General features: G+C 33.4%; 4 protein-coding genes across 12 annotated transcripts; 2 read left to right on the forward strand and 2 right to left on the reverse strand.

The window, feature by feature from the left end:
- Window positions 1–1,784: 1,784 nt before the first annotated feature.
- Window positions 1,785–8,761, reverse strand: LOC101210243 (DNA oxidative demethylase ALKBH2). Of its 3 annotated transcripts, none has more exons than XM_031887079.1 (9): window positions 7,845–8,761; window positions 7,629–7,745; window positions 7,333–7,522; window positions 6,912–7,198; window positions 5,990–6,193; window positions 5,219–5,609; window positions 2,664–4,926; window positions 2,208–2,274; window positions 1,785–2,114 (listed from the first exon to the last, which is right to left on the reverse strand). In XM_031887079.1, the coding sequence occupies exons 1-4, from the start codon at window positions 8,070–8,072 to the stop codon at window positions 6,999–7,001; spliced, it is 735 nt and encodes a 244-aa protein (XP_031742939.1). In that variant the 5' UTR covers window positions 8,073–8,761; the 3' UTR covers window positions 1,785–2,114; window positions 2,208–2,274; window positions 2,664–4,926; window positions 5,219–5,609; window positions 5,990–6,193; window positions 6,912–6,998. The 3 variants fall into 3 exon arrangements, with proteins under 3 accessions (XP_031742939.1, XP_031742940.1, XP_004134811.1); XM_031887080.1 differs by having other exon boundaries at window positions 2,664–2,833; window positions 3,017–5,609; XM_004134763.3 differs by having other exon boundaries at window positions 2,664–5,609.
- LOC101209994 (SEC14 cytosolic factor) lies at window positions 3,372–6,618 on the forward strand. 3 transcript variants are annotated; one of them, XM_011659808.2, is made up of 11 exons: window positions 3,372–3,508; window positions 3,609–3,637; window positions 3,809–3,892; window positions 4,000–4,053; window positions 4,126–4,203; window positions 4,348–4,401; window positions 4,570–4,629; window positions 4,721–4,816; window positions 5,308–5,409; window positions 5,522–5,602; window positions 6,034–6,618. In XM_011659808.2, the coding sequence occupies exons 1-11, from the start codon at window positions 3,454–3,456 to the stop codon at window positions 6,340–6,342; spliced, it is 1,002 nt and encodes a 333-aa protein (XP_011658110.1). In that variant the 5' UTR covers window positions 3,372–3,453; the 3' UTR covers window positions 6,343–6,618. The 3 variants fall into 3 exon arrangements, with proteins under 3 accessions (XP_011658110.1, XP_031742937.1, XP_031742938.1); XM_031887077.1 differs by having other exon boundaries at window positions 4,000–4,203; XM_031887078.1 differs by lacking the exons at window positions 3,372–3,508; window positions 3,609–3,637 and having other exon boundaries at window positions 3,752–3,892; window positions 4,000–4,203.
- A 240-nt stretch (window positions 8,762–9,001) lies between the features above and the next one.
- Window positions 9,002–11,140, reverse strand: LOC101209339 (protein C2-DOMAIN ABA-RELATED 11). Of its 5 annotated transcripts, none has more exons than XM_031887084.1 (4): window positions 10,967–11,140; window positions 10,322–10,465; window positions 10,109–10,204; window positions 9,002–9,532 (listed from the first exon to the last, which is right to left on the reverse strand). In XM_031887084.1, exons 2-4 carry the CDS (start codon window positions 10,433–10,435, stop codon window positions 9,233–9,235), a joined length of 510 nt encoding a protein of 169 aa, XP_031742944.1. In that variant the 5' UTR covers window positions 10,436–10,465; window positions 10,967–11,140; the 3' UTR covers window positions 9,002–9,232. The 5 variants fall into 5 exon arrangements, with proteins under 5 accessions (XP_031742944.1, XP_031742942.1, XP_004134808.1 ...); XM_031887082.1 differs by lacking the exon at window positions 10,967–11,140 and adding an exon at window positions 10,688–10,921; XM_004134760.3 differs by lacking the exon at window positions 10,967–11,140 and adding an exon at window positions 10,649–10,920.
- Window positions 11,141–14,328: 3,188 nt separating this feature from the next.
- LOC101209092 (nudix hydrolase 10) lies at window positions 14,329–18,464 on the forward strand. The gene is made up of 9 exons (XM_004134758.3): window positions 14,329–14,762; window positions 15,250–15,479; window positions 15,885–15,950; window positions 16,076–16,213; window positions 17,152–17,229; window positions 17,316–17,366; window positions 17,465–17,499; window positions 17,690–17,798; window positions 18,072–18,464. The coding sequence occupies exons 2-9, from the start codon at window positions 15,321–15,323 to the stop codon at window positions 18,261–18,263; spliced, it is 828 nt and encodes a 275-aa protein (XP_004134806.1). The 5' UTR covers window positions 14,329–14,762; window positions 15,250–15,320; the 3' UTR covers window positions 18,264–18,464.
- The last annotated feature ends 272 nt before the right edge of the window (window positions 18,465–18,736 follow it).

Raw genomic sequence — 18,736 nt, forward strand, 5'->3', positions numbered from 1 at the left:
ACTTGAAAGTAACGGTTGAAGCCCTTAACAAGGGAGTGGCCCAATGATGTTTAAACCTTTGATTGAATACAAATAAACAACATAACATTACTAAACATAAATACACAATAAAATATTACCAAATATAAATATATAATTAAAAAGCATAGAAAATTTCATTGTCTAACTATTTTTTATTTTTAAAAATTAAAGGATAATAAACATATTACTAAACAAATTGTTATAAGATATCTCTTAATAAAGACGCGCATCATATTCTCATCTATACTGACCATTGAATACGCTTTATAAGTAACATATTATCCACTCGTTCTAATGGGAATGTTTAGACATGAATAGAAATTAATTTTTTGATATACATAAGAAGTGTATGTATACTAAAGATTTTTGAAAACAAATGAGAAAGTGTTTGGATACCTAAACCACTTAGGCGATAGCTTAAATAGGAACCTTTCGGTATTTCTTTTATAAGAAAAGTCACTTTCGGTTTGCTTTGCTTTTTTATATTATATGTATTTACTTCCATTTAAAATACACATTTTGAATTGTCGTTGAATTTTAAATACTCTATTTTTTTAAAAACTTTTTTATGTCTGCCATATGAAAATGGAAAATATGGGAATTTATTTGTTCTTTCTTTTCTTTTATTTTTATAAAAATTATTCTTTCTATATCTTATAATAATTTTTTTATTAAAAATCAAGTTATATTCTCCGGGTAATTTTGGACTATTAGTTCTTTTAGCGGGTTCAAACATTTCATTTTTTTTAAACGAATTATTTTCAAAATTAAATACAGTTTAAATTTCAAACATTGGGTTTGAACTTTGGAACATAAAGTTATATTTTCTCTAACGATTGCTTGTGTGTCATTTGGCTTCAATAGACTATTACTTTAAAAAAGTGTTTTCAATTTAATAGCTACCCTATTTATTAATAATAATTTTTTATGATCAATTTTGTTATATTTTGTAAATGTTTTTGATAGATTTCATTTACTACAATAATTTACTGTTGTTAAAGTAATTATGGTATTAATTAACAAATCAAAATGAAATTACATCAACTAAATTCTTTAAATATATCCTTAACAACCCCAAGCTTTAAACCCTTGGGAAACAATACATGATCTTAAAACACCAACTTAAATACAAAAGTGCTTCAATAATGCAAAATTGTGATATCTGATTGTTATTTACAGTGCAAATAAAACTAAGACTGCATAAAAATGAAGGTAGAAACGAACCGTTCAAAACAAGAAACAAATATCAAACATGTATAATGATAGAAAAAGTAGACGTAAGTAAAAAAAAAAAGAGAAGATGGCAAATCATATAAAGTATAAGAAGAAAAAACGAATAACATATAATATGAGAAAATGGTAAAAAACGGATAATATAAATCTCACGAAATTGTTAGAAGGTGATTGATCTCGTTTATTTTCTTAAAATAAGAAATGAGAATGAGATTCTCACATTTGAAATGGGTCCACCTATTATTCTCATAGTTAATTCCAATTCCAAAAATAATGATGATGGTATAATAAGGTGTTTAAATTCAAACTCCTTTATATATAAATAAAGAAAAGTCAAAATTGATTTAAATCTTCTCACTAACATATGTTGTTAGAACTAAAAAAATACTAAAGAATAGTCTAAAATTTTCTTCTCTACAATCATATTCTTAAAATACAAACAAAACTCATTAAAATAATGTTTTGTTGATTTTTAAGCGTTGAGATAACTTTTCTTTCATTGTAAGGTTAAGTAAAGAAAGAGCTTAGAATTGGTAGAAACAATATATTTGTTTAAGTCTCCCCTTAGGCTTATATCAACCAATATCAACATATTCTACAAAGCAATGAATGTAGAACTAAAAAATGTTAAAGCACAAGTACCTAAAATTAAAGATAAACAAATTGTCCAATATAATTTTTTATCCAATTGAAACTATATTCAAAGACCACCACAAATGCATCTTTTTTTCAATTAAAAAGAAAAAAAAAAAATTGTACCAGTTTAGGTCTTATCAAAGAGGTTAAGCTGAGTATGGTCAAGCAGCTCAATCATCAAAGGTGGTTGGTTTTGATTTGATCTCTATTTTCAATTGGTGAGCCTAAAAGAGTAAAGAAGTAAGTATGTGAGAGTCCATTGGCACATTAATCAAATATTTGTCGGAAATATTTTTATTATTTGCAAGAAATCTTACTTGAGATGAAAGACTCTGCTCATTTCCCCAAATTTTGTTTGCACAGTTATCCATATGGATAGAAGTCCTATTGAAACAAACACAATTATCCGAGTATTTATTGATATCTTAAAAAATATTATTACAAGAAGAAACATGATTATCCAAGAATGTCCAACATCTATAATCTCAAACATTTAAGCAAACAAACCAATATCTCCCACCAATTCCATTAATGCTACCTCTCCAAAGAATACGAGAAAGGTATATAAAACCCATAGTTTAGAAACCGAGTCTATTTTTAGTTAGTTATATAATCATAGATTAAGTAAACACAACGTGTGATATCATAATTCTAAGAGAAACATAGATTACATAGTCCCAAGTTTCTCTAACCTAGTACTTTAATACAGCTCGAATACAAATTGTACATGATTCAAAGTGCTTAATTAACTCAAGAATCAAAGAATCACAAACCTTTGGCAGTCCCCCAAGCATCTCCACCAAGTTTTCTCCATCATAATTGCCAGCAAAAGCTATCAAATTTCCTGACTTTGAGATCCAACAAGCAAGGCCGAAGAGAATGGGCATTTTCCTGCGCTTTCACTTTTCAAGAAGATTCCCTCTGTTTTGCTTTCCACAATTAACTGGTTACAGGGTTTGGGAATAAAAAAGAAAGAAAGAGAAGAAAACAAAAAAGAACCCGAAATCAAATGGTGAAGGGTAGATGGCAACGACCAGTTGGACGACCAAGATTTAATGTTTGTGGTGTATATTTATTAGTGGAGAATACTGAAAAAGATTACGGAAGCAAAAATCTGGAAACAAACCAGAGCCAGCAACTTCGACACGAAGAACCCATTCAGAATGTTAGCTCCTTTTTCCTCTTCTTCGCTGCATATTTTAAGGGTCGTATTTAGATTCCGACACACACTTTCTTACTTTTCCCAATCAAGGAAAAAGATAATGACTTTTGTGTCAGTCTCACAGGCCATTGAGAAGGACAGAGAAATAAAGAAGGGTCAGTCCGTGTGAGACCTTTGGTATTTAAACAGCACCTTCGCCTCTAAAGATTGTGACTTGTGAGATCTTGGGTTCACTTTCTTGTCCGGACTCTTCTTCTAAGAGAGGCTCTTGTATTCATTATTCATCTAGCTTCGTGATTCTCGTACTCAGTTTGTCCTACAGAGAGAGAGAGAGAAATAGAAATTTTTGGCAGCTTGCATTTTTCTTTGGTGTTCTTTCTTTTCATCTCGAGATCAATCAAATGGGTAACAATCCTCAGGAAGCTATCAAGAAGCTCAAAGCTCTGATGGATCAAGGTCAGAAGACCAACTCTGTTTTCCTTCAATTTCAGTTCTGAAAACTTCAATTGCTATTAACTATTTGATCTGTTCTGCCTTTTTGTTTCGAAAACTGCAGTTGATCAGGCAATGAAGAAATCCTTTCAGGTTCACCAGCTTTCTTCTTTTTCTTCATCTCCTTCTGTGTTACGGCCTGTTTTCTAACTGCGAGTTCTAAGAGCTTAAAATGCTGTTGGTTCTGCTAATTGATATATGAGATTGAATCCCAAATGACCTTATGGAACTTCTTGTAAGTAACTTCGAATGATCTATTTGCAGAATGTACATCAAGGATTTATAACTGAAACGATAGACAGATTCTTAAAGGCACGAGAATACGATGTTGCCAAGGCTCATAAAATGGTTAGAAATATATTTTTGATTCAACCTTGTCTGGACATCAAACTGTGTTGTGCATTACTAAAATATCCCCATGTTTGCTGATGAACCATCCCGCTTCTATGTTTCAGCTGGTGGACTGTTTAAAATGGAGGGTAGAAAACGAGATTGACAATGTATTAAGGGTAAGTGCTTCAACAGCCCATTCACTGCGATGGCCCAAAATTCTTATGTTAACATCTTTCCGCTGTCTGCAGAAGCCTATACTTCCTGCTGATGTCTACAGAGCAGTGAGAGATTCACAGCTTGTCGGACTTTCAGGTTACTCGAAAGAGGTATGAATTTGTTAATCAATATCTAGTTCATTTAAAGCAGAAATCTCACTTTGAATAAAACACATCCATGTAATCCTAAGATACCCTGTTCTAATGAGATTGAGTGCCGGCTTCTGATCTGAAACTTGTTATCTTTCACCTCAGGGCCTTCCTGTATTTGCCATTGGCGTTGGACTCAGCGCATTAGACAAAGCAACTGTAAGTATTCGGGTTCAATTCATCTTCTATAGGAATAATTTTGGGCCTTCCTATGAATTTTGATGCCACAAACAGCAGTCTAGACTATGGAAAATCTGTACTTCAAAAACCAGTGAGAAATTGAGAAGCTTGTTGAGTTTACTAACCGGTGTTTTAATCTCTTGACAGGTGAATGATTATGTGCAGTCGCACATACAAATAAATGAGTATCGGGATCGTGTTATTCTGGTGAGTTACTGAATTCTGGGATTCGACAGAAGCCTCTCTTCACCCTTCAGTATCATTAACACAAGAACACCTACGCTCTTTTTTGTTGTAGCCTTCAGCATCAAAAAAGTATGGACGGCCCATCACCACCTGCGTGAAGATTTTAGATATGACTGGACTGAAACTTTCAGCACTTGGCCACACAAAGGTATTCTTTTCCTAAACTTTTCACCAATTGTTGTTGGTACAAGTTAAATTTCTCCCCGTAATTCTGATTCTATTTCTAGTGGTTCTGATTGGTCCAAACTAAAGACAAATCTGCACGATTAGATCGCAAAGTTATTTTCTTATGATGAGGATTCTTGTCGGTTTGAATCCACGTCTCACAATTTAATTTCACACTAGCTCGTGCAATTTTAAGAGGAGAAGAAAAAAAGAAAAAAGAGAGAAAAGAAAAGATTCAAAGCAATTCATTTTGTTTATAAAATCTATTGTCTGGAGGAATTTCTTTCTGACCATTATTTTAAAACAAGACCATAATGGTGAGGAACATATTCTCCATGATAAACTACAGCGAAGTGAAAAGAAAACTTGTGATGTATTTTGATACCTTAAATATGCAATTTATAACTAGTAAATCAAGGATTTCCCAAATCTCTATGATGATCATTCAATTGCTCCTGTCACATGTTTCTGCAGTTACTGACAATTTTATCAACCATTGATGATTTGAACTACCCAGAGAGAACAACTGCTTACTACATTGTAAATGCACCTTACGTCTTTTCATCCTGTTGGAAGGTAAGGCCATTAAAGATATAGATCTTGGTTGATTCTGTACCTTGTATGTTGTAATAGCCTTACAAACCTGTCTGATGTGCATAGTCATCATGTTATCTCTTTGATATGGCAGGTTATCAAGCCTCTCTTACATGAAAGGACTAGGAAAAAGGTTCAAGTGTTACCAGGCTGTGGGAAAGATGAGCTGCTGAAGGTAAGGCCTGCAGTATTTGAAAGAATATCAAAATTGCTGATTCTTATCAAACATTTAAAAAAAGAAAAAGAAAAAAAAAGGGGCCTGCTTGAATATTTTGTAAATGAAATGGACCACTACATTTTTTTTTGTATAAAAAGTTTTGACATCTGGGTTGACAATGGAAGCTAGAATCAAGGTTTCCAAAATTTTCCATTAATATATACATACACACATACATATATATATATATATATATAATGTTTAGATGGGAATATAGTTGAGTAGTATGCCATACCAAGTGTATAAAGCAGGGTACATATGCTATTGTTAGACAGTGAAGAGTGGCAAGAGTAATGTTAAGTACTAGTGGGGAAAATACAATAATCAAATAACCAGATTCCCTACCATATGCATGTAATGATGAATTAATTATTCTCTCTTTCTTGTAGATAATGGACTATACATCTCTTCCACATTTCTGTAAACGAGAGAGCTCGTTGTCCTCCCGATCATCAGCTCGTCAAGGAGGCAATAATTGCTATTCATTGGACCACTTTTTTCATCAACAGTTATACAACTACATCAAGCAACAATCCTTGATCAATGAACCTGTTGAACCAATTAGAAAAGGATCTTTTCAGGTGAATCTTCAGGTGCCAGCATCAAAAAGCAAAGGAGCGGCTAGAACTATTGAAACTGAGTTACGAAAGTATGGGAATAGACTTTCTGATACACTGATTGAACTCGAAATAATGTAATGATTGAAGCAACAGCAACTTTTGAGATGAATTTCTTTCATTAATGGTGCATATTCCTTCGGTGAGGAGATGATGGAAAGGAAAATTTGGTTTTACCGATTCTAACACTATAGCCCTATGGACAGTTCCAGTTTCATGATGGTGACATCCATAGTCTTGTTGAAATCCACCACTAAAGCAATAGAGAGTGATTTCTAATGATGTATCTTGAAACGTGCCTCGTTGTAATATAAAGTGCGCTTCTATATAGGTTTTTCGTGCTAATTTTTCAATTTATCACTTGATTTTATTGTTTAAATATAAACATATAATTACTTAAACCCAAAGTTTCAAGTATATCTAAGCTATTGCGAGTACATTTATAGTGATCAAAGTGACACATTGGAAGAAAAATTTGATTCCGGGTAGCTGTGAGCTTTGGATTGAAAATGAGCAATCATAAAGAATATCAAATGCAATAAGAGACAGGGAAGCGAATATAATAGATGAGCCAATTTAGAAACCGGATCTACTCCACCTTACATTGACCTATGAAGGAAATGTACACAATAGACAAGAAAAATACATACCAAAACTAATGAACGTCCACTCCAAAGATATAGCCACTTGAACAACATGAAGGACATTCCTACAACAACCCGGTATTAACCTCAAAATCAATCAACTATAACGTGTCTGAAAGTAAGATTGATGCGGGTTGCCTCTGCCTTAAGGCGCTTAGGCACTGAATGCATCCAATCTCGTTGAGTGTAGCCTTTCATAACCAAAAGCGAACCATGCTTTAGTACAAATGAGTGTCTATCAGCCACACTGCTTTTCTTTGATTTCTTGGCTGGAGGCTCCTCATCATTTCTTCCTGTGGCCACATCAGATAAATCAAAATATAATGGAACTAGAAAGCAATTGAGCAAAAGACTGAAGATTTGAAAAAAGGGCTTTCCAAATCAGAACAGAGGAAGAAAAAAGAAACAGATAAAGTAGATTGGATACTTTGAGAAGTTTTGTTGGGCTTTTTCTTCAACAAGAAATCTCGTTCACATCCAAATGATACAGAAGCAATCTCCTGGTTCAGTGCATAGACTTTCTCATCATCAGAATGCCAACCCACATAATCATTACCACCTTTATACCTGTTCAAAAGTAAGCTATTAAATCTACTTCCCGGAAGAGCTTCGTGGACCTTGGCAGAGAAAAAAGTGAAGACAATCAGGAGCCACTCGAAACGTCAACAAGAACATGAAGCTAAAGAAAACCCAATAGGGAAGGATCGAAACAAAAAATCTTACAGCATCCAAAATGTCCTTAAGAGGAGTAAAATCATCCCAAGTATAGGCATGAGGTTTATACCCACTATAAGTTAATGTAGTCAATCCAGGATTTGCAACGTAGCAAGTATCTCTAGGCTGCATTAGCAAATTAAAAGTTAAAAACCGCTGAACAATGCTATAGTTGTTCAGAAATAACTCAAAACCCTAACATAAAGAATGGAGAAAGGGGAAGACCTGGAGAACGGAGCGACCGAAGACGCAAATGGTGGGCCTGGTCCATGGAATGCGTTGATTGAGAAAATCGAACCAGGTCCAAGCCTGATCGGAGGAGACAAACTTGCTAATGTAGAGGATTTCGCTTCCGTTGCCGAGATCCAACGTCTGCCGCTTTCCTAAATCAAAAGGACGAGGGATCTTCGTCTCCGATTCCGAGTCAGTCACTTCTTTGAACCTCAGACTCATTGTTTCTTCATAGTTTGCCGCTCTTGTCTTAACCGTACAGTATTTATATAGTTCGTGCTCTCGTTTCGTTTCGTTTCTTTTGCGCCAAGTTTATTTTGATCGATGCCACCTGTAAGGCCATGAATATATTTGAAAATAACATTCATATATATTTTTTTAAAAAAAAAAATTAAATTAGTAAACAAATATGATTTTAAACATTTTTATTTTATTATTTTTGTTAAGTTAGTATATTATTAACTTGAATTATGAAATGTCCTGATTTTCAAAGTTTGTATGAACGTACAACATATAATATCAGGTGAGTTTATCCTAAACAGATTTAATATTCAGTGTAACTTATACCTACTTGAAAAAGATAGTTCAGAAGAGTCTAAATTGGAAATTATGGAATAGTAGGGGTCAATTTCATATTATTAAAGAATAGGAAAGAAAAAACAAACTTCCAAAATTAGGGTCAAAAGATGGCATACTTTAGAGATACTGAATTAAATTTGTCGACTTTTATTTTGTTTTATTGTTCTTATGAGATAAATTTGTCCCTTCTCAAATTTCAACTTTCTCAGTCACATCATTTAGGACAGAGAGATATTCATGGTATATAAATGAAGCCAATAACATATTCCATGTAAGCTATTTTTTATGGTTTCATGAACAAAGTCGTAAAAGTTCATGTTTAAAAGGGACAACATGAACATACTATTATTTTAAAGAGATGTGGAGGCGGGTAGGCTCTCTCCAACTCTACTTAAGAATTAAAATGCAAGCTTTTTGAAGTTTAAACATCAAGTCATATTCTGCTTGCAAACTTTGTTTTTCTTATTTTGGTCCGAAATGTCTCTTAGTGATGTTTTCTCTCTAATGCTACCGAGTTTTTTTACTTCAAATTCTCAGAGAGAATCATTCCACGACTACAAATATTATCCAAGTACAAGAATGAACTTTCCATTCCACTTCCTCTGTCCATTCCCATTAAGAAAAAACCACCAACCAAACACAAACACAACCTTCTACTTTAGCTTCAGATACTAAAAACTGCCTCATTCTACTAGTAATCACTTGTAACAGTAGGCTGCAAACACATCAAAACTATGAAAATAGAAGCAAATTTACAGGCTACACCGTATTCAAGGTTCAAGACCTAAAACTCCCCTTAATCTTTATCGAGATGGCGGACCGGGTTGGTCAATGAACTTGATCTTTAGCTCTATTTCACCAGATTCTACATCACGGAGCTTCAACCAAACGCTTTGTGTTACACCCCCTCCCTCCATACAACTAATGCTGCTGTCCCTGGCTAAGCAGTTATCAGTGTCTGGAATAACTTTTCTTAACATTGTTGCCCCTAACGAAACTCCAAGAGCCCGTCTCAACCTAGCAGCAGAAACTATCGGCTTAAGACTCAGCTCGGCATGTCCCATCTTGTCATCTGACTTGAACCGATCTTTGTCAAACACTTCCTGCAGAAAGAACATGAAATTTGGTTGTTTAGAGTTATTCTTAGAAGAGTGTTTTGTTATTTATTCCAACAAAAAGATAATGATCCATACTTCTTGCAAATACAGTATAAGGAGTCTGTTTTTATCTTTCCGAAACGAGAAACAATCAAACATTGTTCTAATTTCATTTCACATACTTCAGTTTCAGAAATAGAACAGAATAACCAGCAATATAGAATATGATAGAATAGAACTTAAAGGAATGAACAGTCAAGATTTTTTTTTTTTTTCCTGTAATCAAATGCCACTCTGATAACACAAACATGAGATGGCCTAGCTTAGCTACCAAAACAATATGCACCTTTTCACTGACCACAATTGGTTTGATACTTTTTCAAAACCAAAATGGTTGCTTACACACAAATCATTACAACTTGATGTAGACAATCATCACGGCCTAGTGGAATATATCGGTTCAACGCTATGCAACTTTGGAGAAAGAAAGAAATGGACGAGCAACAGAGAAAGTAAGAACGTAACAGGGAGTAACTCAATGAAACAGACAGTAGGTCACAAAACTGATGAGCAGAATCTTACTAATGTCAGATCTTGAACAGGGTCGGTGAGGGAAAAGCTTAGCTCTTCATTCCACACAGGATTCAGGCAGCTATTGATAACTTTAGTCTTTGCTGTCTGGAAAAAAAAATTGCAATAAAATGAATTTGCTCAACAAGCCACATCAGAACATGAGGGGGTCCAAAGAAGAAAACAAAAATGAACAGCATTGAAGAAGGCAGGGTAAGAAATGACCTGATTGCCCAACTTGACAACAACATAAGGATCACTGCTCTTGAAATCACGAATCACTAGTTTCTTCCCTTGAATCACAAGCACTTTAAGCAATCCCAACGATTCACTTTCCATAGCAATGGCCGCATCCAAGTACAAGAAAAGCTGCAATTACATGGTTGGAAGAGAAATTAAAAGCCAAGATGGTGGATTTTAAAGTGAAAAAAAAAAAAAAAAAAACTTTTGTCTATCAAACGACAAAAGAACCAGACCCACACAAAACATGAACAGAAACAAGAAAAGGGGAAAACTCCAGAAGGGAAATCAAAACGGAAGTAATGAAGATACCACTGAAAGTAAGGTAGAGAGTTTGGAAGAGGGGTTAACCGTGAGTCAGGCAAGTGAAGTTTGAAAGCAAAATAAAAGGGGTAAAAAAAAGGGGGTTGGTGGAGGGTGTTAATTCATCAAACAGTTGGTGGGCGGAATGAACAAAAGAGGGCGTTTCAGAGGGAGAGGGGGAAATGATATTGTCTGGAGAAGGAGATTTTGACTAGAAACAGTGATGGTGGGTATGAGTTTGACGGGAGTAAATGATTTGAAGAAGCATGTTTGAAAAGTAAAAATAATGCAAAATGAAAGAAGAGCAAGTATTGTTTGAGAGTGTACCTGAGAGTGCTGCCATGTGGGACGGAGAGTAAAAGGAGAAAGCGACAGAGAGTCAATGAAGGAAGGTCCAATGTCTCGTTGTCCACCATGGATACTTTGAACTTTGAATAAATGGAAATTGCCGAGATAAGGGCACCACCAGGCACCAAGAAGAACAAAGAAACACACGTGTGCTTACACCTCTCATTAGGGTTTCTCTTTTATGACTTTCTTTTAAGAAAATAAAATATATTTTTTACTCAATTTGGTCTAATCCTTCTTATATTCCCTTCTCAATTTTGAAAATGTTACTCTTTTTTAGTCCAAAAATATCGAAATTGCGTTTCAATTCAAGTCAAAAACAGACGAAAAAATAAACATATTTGCACTTGAGATTTTTAAAAAAGTGAAAACTAAAAGTATGTGTGTTTAAGAATTCAAAATAAACAGACTTTTTTATTTTATGATTTCTGAGGACTCACGTGCATTTGATATATAAAAACAATTTTTTATTTTTAAAAATATATTTTTCCGTTTTTAAAATTCTTTCTATTGAACTTCTAGATTACATTTTCGTTTTTGTGAAGTAAAAAAAAGAAATTAGATATTAGCGGTAAAAGTAATACAAAATAAAATTATAACTAATTCTTCGGGCGGAACTCCCAAAAGGAAAAGGAAAAGGAAAAGGAAAAGGAAATTAGATATTTATATATATATTAGAAGCTATAAAATGCGATTATTCATCAAATCCCAATTCATATTCGTTTCTCAGTTCTCACTTTCCGCTCCCGCAATTCCTTTTTCTCAAAATTGGTTGGAAATGTCTCGAGTAAGCAAACCTATTCCACCCTTGAATAGCGATGTTAACAAGGCCATTGACAGTGTGAAGTTTCTTGGAGATGTTGGGGATACCGATTTACGATCTTTAGAATCTATTTTATCTCATTGTACTGCTGATCAATTGCTGCACATCGAAAATTGTTCAAAGGGGAGAGATCTCACTCCAATAACCAACAAATTATGGAAGAATTTTTACGAAAGAAAGTTCGGTAAAGATGACGTTGATATTGTAGTCAAGAATGAAACATTTAAATGGATGGATTTATATGTGGCCAAGATGAAAGAGTTAGAAAACAGGGCAAAGAAAATTGAAGATCGAATAATACAATCCTATCAAAAGGAAAAGGCTCGAAAGCAAAGTCGGCAAATAGTATTTTGTGGCAGTGAAGATTCTTTGTTAAGTAACAAAAATCCAAAATCTAACAGAACAGTTGGGTTTAAATCCAATACTACTAAGAGCGTAACATTGAAGAAAGCAAAGAGAGAACTTCACGTTCCTAAGGTTTCCACTTCGAGCAATAAAGAATGGAATTCTGGTAAGAGCACGATGTTAAAGAAGACGAAGAGATAGAGATTCTAGAGTATATAGATGAAAAATCTCATGGCTTTTCGAAGAAATTAAGTGTAAAAGTGGTAGTTTCATGCTGTTACTTACATGGTTTGAAAGTAAAGCATATCCTCCATTTGTATTCTATATGTTGATACCAATGAAATAGAATTATAAAATTTTATATTTTGTTTGATTCAGTTGTAAATATGTTTACATTTGGTGAATGTATATTTATAATTTATGAGGAAACAAAGATAAATTTGAAAAATGACGTGTAAAAGTGAAAGGTAGAGGCACAACAACTAAAAAGAAACACTTGCTTTTTAAGTTAGGATGAAAGATTTACGTTAGTCGTAGCGTTAACGTGGCATTTGATACAAAAGAAATTTGCAAATGAGGTTGGGCTTCGAACCCGAACGGAAGCCCTTCGTAAGGCCACCACCGCGCTCTATTCTCAAATGGGCTTTTGACCGTTTTGGGCTTCTTTTTTTTTTCTTTTCTAAATCTTTTCGAATTTTAAATTTTGTAATAATTCGCGGCAATGGTCGTTGAGATACTTACGAGTGATATATCTATATGATTTCAAACTTGGAGAGATTTTACTACATTTATAGGTTATTTCAAAATATTAGTTAGAGTTTGATAAATGTATTTAAAAATAGTAAAATGAATTAAAATATTTTTAATATATAAAAAAAATTAAATTATATTAATGATAGAAGCTGATAGACTTTATCTATGCTACTAAAGATAATTTAAATTTTTTTATATATTAAAAATATTTTAATTCATTTTACTATTTTGCCTATTTTACCATTTTTTTTTAATATCAATAATTTCAAGATAATTTTTAAAAAATGATTGAAAATGTGTAATTTTTTATGAAATTAATTTATAATTTAATAGTCTTTTATGGTAATTTGACCTAAATATAAATATTGTTAGTATATAACAAATCAAACACAATTTTGTATATAAACATTTATAAAGAAGCCAAACCAAATAGGTAAGTATTTAGATTTTAAACTCATTTTAGAAAAAAAGTTTTTTAAAAAATCATTTTTTAAAAAACGTTTTTTTTTATAAACAAATAACTAAAGCACGCATAAAATAAATAACACGGTACACTTTGGGAGCTTATTTACTCAAATAATAAGATTCATCATATGTAACTTATCTTATTAGCTACGTTAAAACTAAAATAAACTCAAGTTTCCTTGAAGATACAAGGAATGTCTTCTAAGACTAGTCTAGGCTTCCTGACTTCGTGAAAAAGTAAACTCAAGCTCCCGTGAAGATACAATAATACAAGGAATATCTTATGAGACTAGTCCAACTCTGTGACTTTGTAAATTGATCCCTCAATTCAATGGTCTTCGTATATATATTTATTATATTCTCATCATTCGCATATCAACACGATCGCATGCATACATATATTCCCACAATATTTTATACTGATACCTTATTCCATATAAGAAGGAAACCATAAAAAGAATATCATTAAAAAATATTTGACAAAATACAGTAACAATAGGCTTAAATTGGAGGATTAGAATATGAATACTAATAGATTTTAGTTTTATAAACATATCTATAGCGTATCATATTGAAGAATATTTGTATAAGTTGCAATGCTTATTAAATTTATTTAAATTAACAATTAAGTTGTTTTCTTGCAAGCTAAGTTAGAAATTATTCTAATGGTATTTTTGTTCACACTGAATTAAATAAATGAGATGTTTTATATTTTATAAGTTTGAAGTTTAGAGATGTTGATGAATGAATATTAAAGGCATGATTGAATCTTTTAATTTATAAATATAATACATATCAGCAATGTTTTTATCATTAAATTCTTGATTTGGTTGGTAGAACAACTTTTCCTTTTCTAGATGGATGCGAAGGTGACCAAATGTCAATTTCGTTTTTCTTTAAAAAGTTATTTTAAAAGTCTAAACATGCATCAATTTGAAGAAAATAGTGAAGTAGCGAACTACACGAATTTCTTAGCAATGGGGTGGTATGATGAGCCGACGTGGGCATAGGGCAACCTCTAAAGATTTATGGGGGGATTGCTGTCAAAGTAAACGCAGTCCACTTTTGTTCATTTTTCTAATCTGATCAAGTGGAATCGATTCGACGAGTCCAAACCAACTCCTATTTTAAACTTTTGAATGGGAATAAAGAGTGAAAAGAACGAAGCATTCACGACAAAACTCCCAGAAAATCAAGCAGAACATGAACAAGGAATTGAACCGAAGAATTGCAAAATGGTGAAGTGGGTAATGTAAACCAAGCCGTTGACGACTGTTGAGGCTTAATGATCAGAACCTTTTTGTGTTCTCCCTGCTTTCTGGGATTTCATTTCCTCTCTTTCTCTTTCACTGCTCGCTTCACACCCATCTCTGTTTCTTCATTGCCCAGGTTCTGATTTTCACATTTCTGTCCCTTCCCCTGAAAATTCGATATACTTAACTTATGCTTCTTGGCTTTTTCTAGTTTTTGAATCTGGACTTTACTTAATATCTGTTTCTTTATTGTGAACTTGCTTAGGGGGTTGATTGGGAATATTATTGCCATTTTGATTTTTTTTTTTTTTGCTTCTTGTTATGTAGAAGTGTTGGGTTTATCTTACCTCACTTGAACAACGAAATGGGTTTTTGGCTAATTTTTAGTTCAATTTCGCTTTTTCAGCCAAATAGAACGTTTGTTTGTTTGTATGTTTTTTTTTTTTTTTTGAATACCCATCTCGGAGTTTTAGTTTTGGATGGAGGTCAGTTAACTTGAGATATGATACTCGACCAGCTTCTGTTTTAGATTCTGTTACGAGCTAACAGTATATGAGAATCCGCTGAAGTATTTCTTTAATTGGAGAGTGTAGTATGAAACTTATTGGTTCTTGTGTTAGTAGGCATTGGGGTCGGAAATTCAGCTTTGTTTCGCAGTAAATCCTTTTCAGTTTCTGCTAAGTCAACATTCTTCATGGAGCAATCCCCAACTGCTAATGATGTTCAACATGTTGAACTACTTGATGCAAATGAGGACGATTATGGAGGCGTTATTGTGGAATTGGATAAGCCTATGAACTCTGAGGTCTTTGTGCCTATCCTTAGAGCTTCAATTGCAAATTGGAAACAACAGGTGGTCATTCTATTTCTTATATTGATGAGTTCAATACTTAAACTTTTCTTTTTTGCCTCTTTTGTTTACATCTGTAGGGTTTTGATACATCTGTCATTTCTTCTGGCCTCATTCTCGAGCATGTGATCTTCAGCATCCAGCTTCTTAATTAAAATTAAAAAATTTCCAAAACATTTCTCAGGATGCTAGTTGATAAGTTTGTCACCAGTAGTTATCTTACCAGTATAATTGCATGGAAATGTGATGAATAAACATCCATTTAGGCTTTGTTGTTGAAATTACCTTTGTACTTGAGACTTTCAGTGTTGTTTTGCTTCATTTCTGGTTTATATCATTTGCGCATGAAGTCAATTAAGCCATTCATACTTCTCTTTTTTATATTCATGATGCGCAAACCTTTTTCAGGGAAAGAAAGGCGTTTGGTTTAAACTGCCCATCGAGCATTCTAATCTTGTTGAAGCTATTGTTAAGGTGATATTCCGATATGGATTTTTAGATCATTTTAACAGTGGATTTTGGAACTTGTAGTTCCAAGTGCTGCAAGTAATTGTTTTTATTCTCTATAGTTCTTTGACCAGATATTGTTCTTCGTTTAGGAAGGATTCGAGTATCACCATGCCGAGCCGAAGTATTTGATGCTAGTATACTGGATACCTGAAGGTGCTCATACACTTCCTGTAAATGCTACTCATCAAGTTGGCATTGGTGCCTTGGTCTTGAACGAAAATGAAGAGGTACATTTCCATGCCCTTTATTACTGCAGTGTACCAAGAAAAGAAGCTTAGTTCATGAATATCTCTTTATGTATGCTTCACATAAATAGGAGAGCAGTAATTATGTTCGCAACAAGAAACTAGATTGAGAAGGAATTTCAAACGACCTTTAAAAGAGATGAAAACTGTGTTTTTTAAAGCAAGTATTCATCTATTGCTGTAAACCTGTAATAGAATTGCTTTTCAAGGTCGGATGAGCTCCTTAATCTTTTTTTAAACAAATGGCTTCCACTCCACTAATAATTATGTTGATTTATTTGTCAAATTGAAGGGTAAGGCTGAAACAATCAGGATAAGTAACATACTGGCAATTTGTGGAGGATTTGGGATTAAGGAGATTGAAAAACATTTTATGATAAATATAGTGATTAGAATGCATGTAGGTTGAACCTATCTTGTGGTTTAAGTACAGTCCTCAATGATATTCAGGTTGTATTATTGACCTTTGTCAATTATTGATAAAATGAATCTCTTTCTGTCTGGCTAAATAAAGGTTATTCAATATTTTAGCGAGAGGAAACATTGTCGTTTTACAGGTAGCCAATGCAGCAAGAAGTGTTTTCCATGACAGTTAGTCAATGTGGATATGACTTGTTAATATCAGCTAATATCACTATTCATCAAATGCTCATGACATGATAGCTTTGTGGAATTTAAGTTGTAATTTCTTTAAATTGGCCAGTCTTTAACATGTATGACAAGGAGATCAATTTTTCTTATTTAATATTGTGCATCATAATTCTGGTGGTGATTGTTTTAAAAAGTAATGTATTAGCTTTTATTTTCCTCTATTTTTAGCATCTAAAATTTTATCTTTTGTTCAAATGCATTCGTGAGCATTTGAACAAATGTTCCTCATCCAAATCTGTGGTGTAATTTGGTGAAAAGGTTTGTTTTAGGTACTCGTGGTTCAGGAAAAGAATGGAATGTTCCGAGGGACTGGCGTGTGGAAATTCCCCACGGGAGTTGTGGATGAGGTAAATAGTTTCTGATATAATCTGATTCCATACCTGCATTTAAATATATTTAAAATCTTGTAATCACTTCGTTGGATAATACCCAGGGGGAAGATATATGCAAAGCTGCAGTGAGAGAAGTCAAAGAAGAGACTGGTGTAAGTTAAATAAGTTACTTGATCGAATAAGCTATATGATCTTCATGTTCGTTCCAATAAGAAATTATTCTAAAGTTTTTGGGTTTATGCTTCTGCAGGTCGACACAGAATTTGTGGAAGTTTTAGCATTCAGGTGTGAACTTACACTTAATCAATAACATTTTAAATGGTTTATAGAATTTGGATATCATATCAAGCCATAAATTCTTCAACTAACCTCCTAAGATTGCATGTTTAATGTCTTTAAAGAAAGAAGAAATTCAATTTTTTTCTTCTCCTCCTAAAGTTTGTTGCTCTTTTTTAACCCATTCAAATTTTTGCAGTCAAACTCACCAAGCACTATTTGGAAAATCAGATTTGTTCTTCGTTTGCGTGTTGAAACCACTAACCTTTGAAATAAGCAAGCAAGAACTGGAGATAGAGGATGCGCAGGTACGTCCGGGTTTACTAGGCAATGCCAACAACGTAAAAACGAAAAACTTTACGTTGACACATGTAACATAAACTTCCAGACCCGTTTGAATGTTCTGAATATTTGTGGTGAAAATGAAATAACCATCTTTTCCAGGAGAATTTTGGTTAGTTCAATTGCAATGCTGATTAGTTCTTACAATTCCTTCTGATGCAAAAGACTTCCAATGTAAGAGTTACACCAATAACTGCCAATTTACACTTGTGTAATTGTTGTAATCCTTGTCATTGCAGTGGATGAAACTCAAGGACTACACCGCTCAACCGTTGATCCAGAAACACGGATTATTTAATTACATCAACAACATTTTTATAAAAAGTATTCAGAATCAATATTCTGGATTTTTTCCTGTGCTCACTTCCGATGTGTTTTCAAGTAAAATAAACCTTTTGTACCTAAACAAAAACGACCTGAACAGGCGGTGAGGCCTCGTCATCAGTCCTTAATATATACTATTCTTCTTGACTGCTCATCATGTATACATTTGCCAAGTAGAATGAATCTTGTTTCTTTGCTTCACTTTTTTAGACCATTGGACCATACCCTTGTTCCTAATATTTAAAACTGGAAAGTTTTGTGCTCCCCTATGGACTGTTTGGAAATAAGAGGACAAAATTTTTGAATCTGATGGTTGAAATGTCTCTCCTCCATATGGTTAGAAATAGAATCAGTTTCATTCAACATTCTCCTCCCATTCAATTTTGTCCCTCACTCTTTCTACGCGAATTTTCAGTGATTTCAAATAAATAATGGTATCACTTTGAATAGAATAATTTGAAATACTAACGGATTTCACAAATTGAATTCATATAGAATTTATTATTATAACACTCTATAATTAAGCCAACGTGAGCATGCTCAATTGGACATGGAAAGTGTACTAAATTCTAAGCTTTGA

This window comes from Cucumis sativus, chromosome 6 (genome assembly GCF_000004075.3).
Source record: "Cucumis sativus cultivar 9930 chromosome 6, Cucumber_9930_V3, whole genome shotgun sequence".
NCBI lineage: Eukaryota > Viridiplantae > Streptophyta > Magnoliopsida > Cucurbitales > Cucurbitaceae > Cucumis > Cucumis sativus.

Coding starts and splice junctions, on each gene's coding strand:
- LOC101209994 (XM_031887077.1), top strand. CDS start 3,454: ATGGGTAACAATCCTCAGGAAGCTATCAAGAAGCTCAAAGCTCTGATG. Junction 3,893..3,999: donor TTGCCAAGGCTCATAAAATG/GTTAGAAATATA, acceptor TCTATGTTTCAG/CTGGTGGACTGTTTAAAATG. Junction 4,402..4,569: donor GCGCATTAGACAAAGCAACT/GTAAGTATTCGG, acceptor ATCTCTTGACAG/GTGAATGATTATGTGCAGTC.
- LOC101210243 (XM_031887079.1), bottom strand. CDS start 8,072: ATGAGTCTGAGGTTCAAAGAAGTGACTGACTCGGAATCGGAGACGAAG. Junction 7,523..7,628: donor TTAAGGACATTTTGGATGCT/GTAAGATTTTTT, acceptor TTCTCTGCCAAG/GTCCACGAAGCTCTTCCGGG. Junction 7,199..7,332: donor GCCCAACAAAACTTCTCAAA/GTATCCAATCTA, acceptor ATGTGGCCACAG/GAAGAAATGATGAGGAGCCT.
- LOC101209339 (XM_031887081.1), bottom strand. Junction 10,205..10,321: donor TTGTCAAGTTGGGCAATCAG/GTCATTTCTTAC, acceptor TTTTTTTTCCAG/ACAGCAAAGACTAAAGTTAT. Junction 9,533..10,108: donor CTGTTCAAGATCTGACATTA/GTAAGATTCTGC, acceptor TTCTTTCTGCAG/GAAGTGTTTGACAAAGATCG.
- LOC101209092 (XM_004134758.3), top strand. CDS start 15,321: ATGGAGCAATCCCCAACTGCTAATGATGTTCAACATGTTGAACTACTT. Junction 15,480..15,884: donor TTGCAAATTGGAAACAACAG/GTGGTCATTCTA, acceptor AACCTTTTTCAG/GGAAAGAAAGGCGTTTGGTT. Junction 17,500..17,689: donor GTGGAAGTTTTAGCATTCAG/GTGTGAACTTAC, acceptor AAATTTTTGCAG/TCAAACTCACCAAGCACTAT.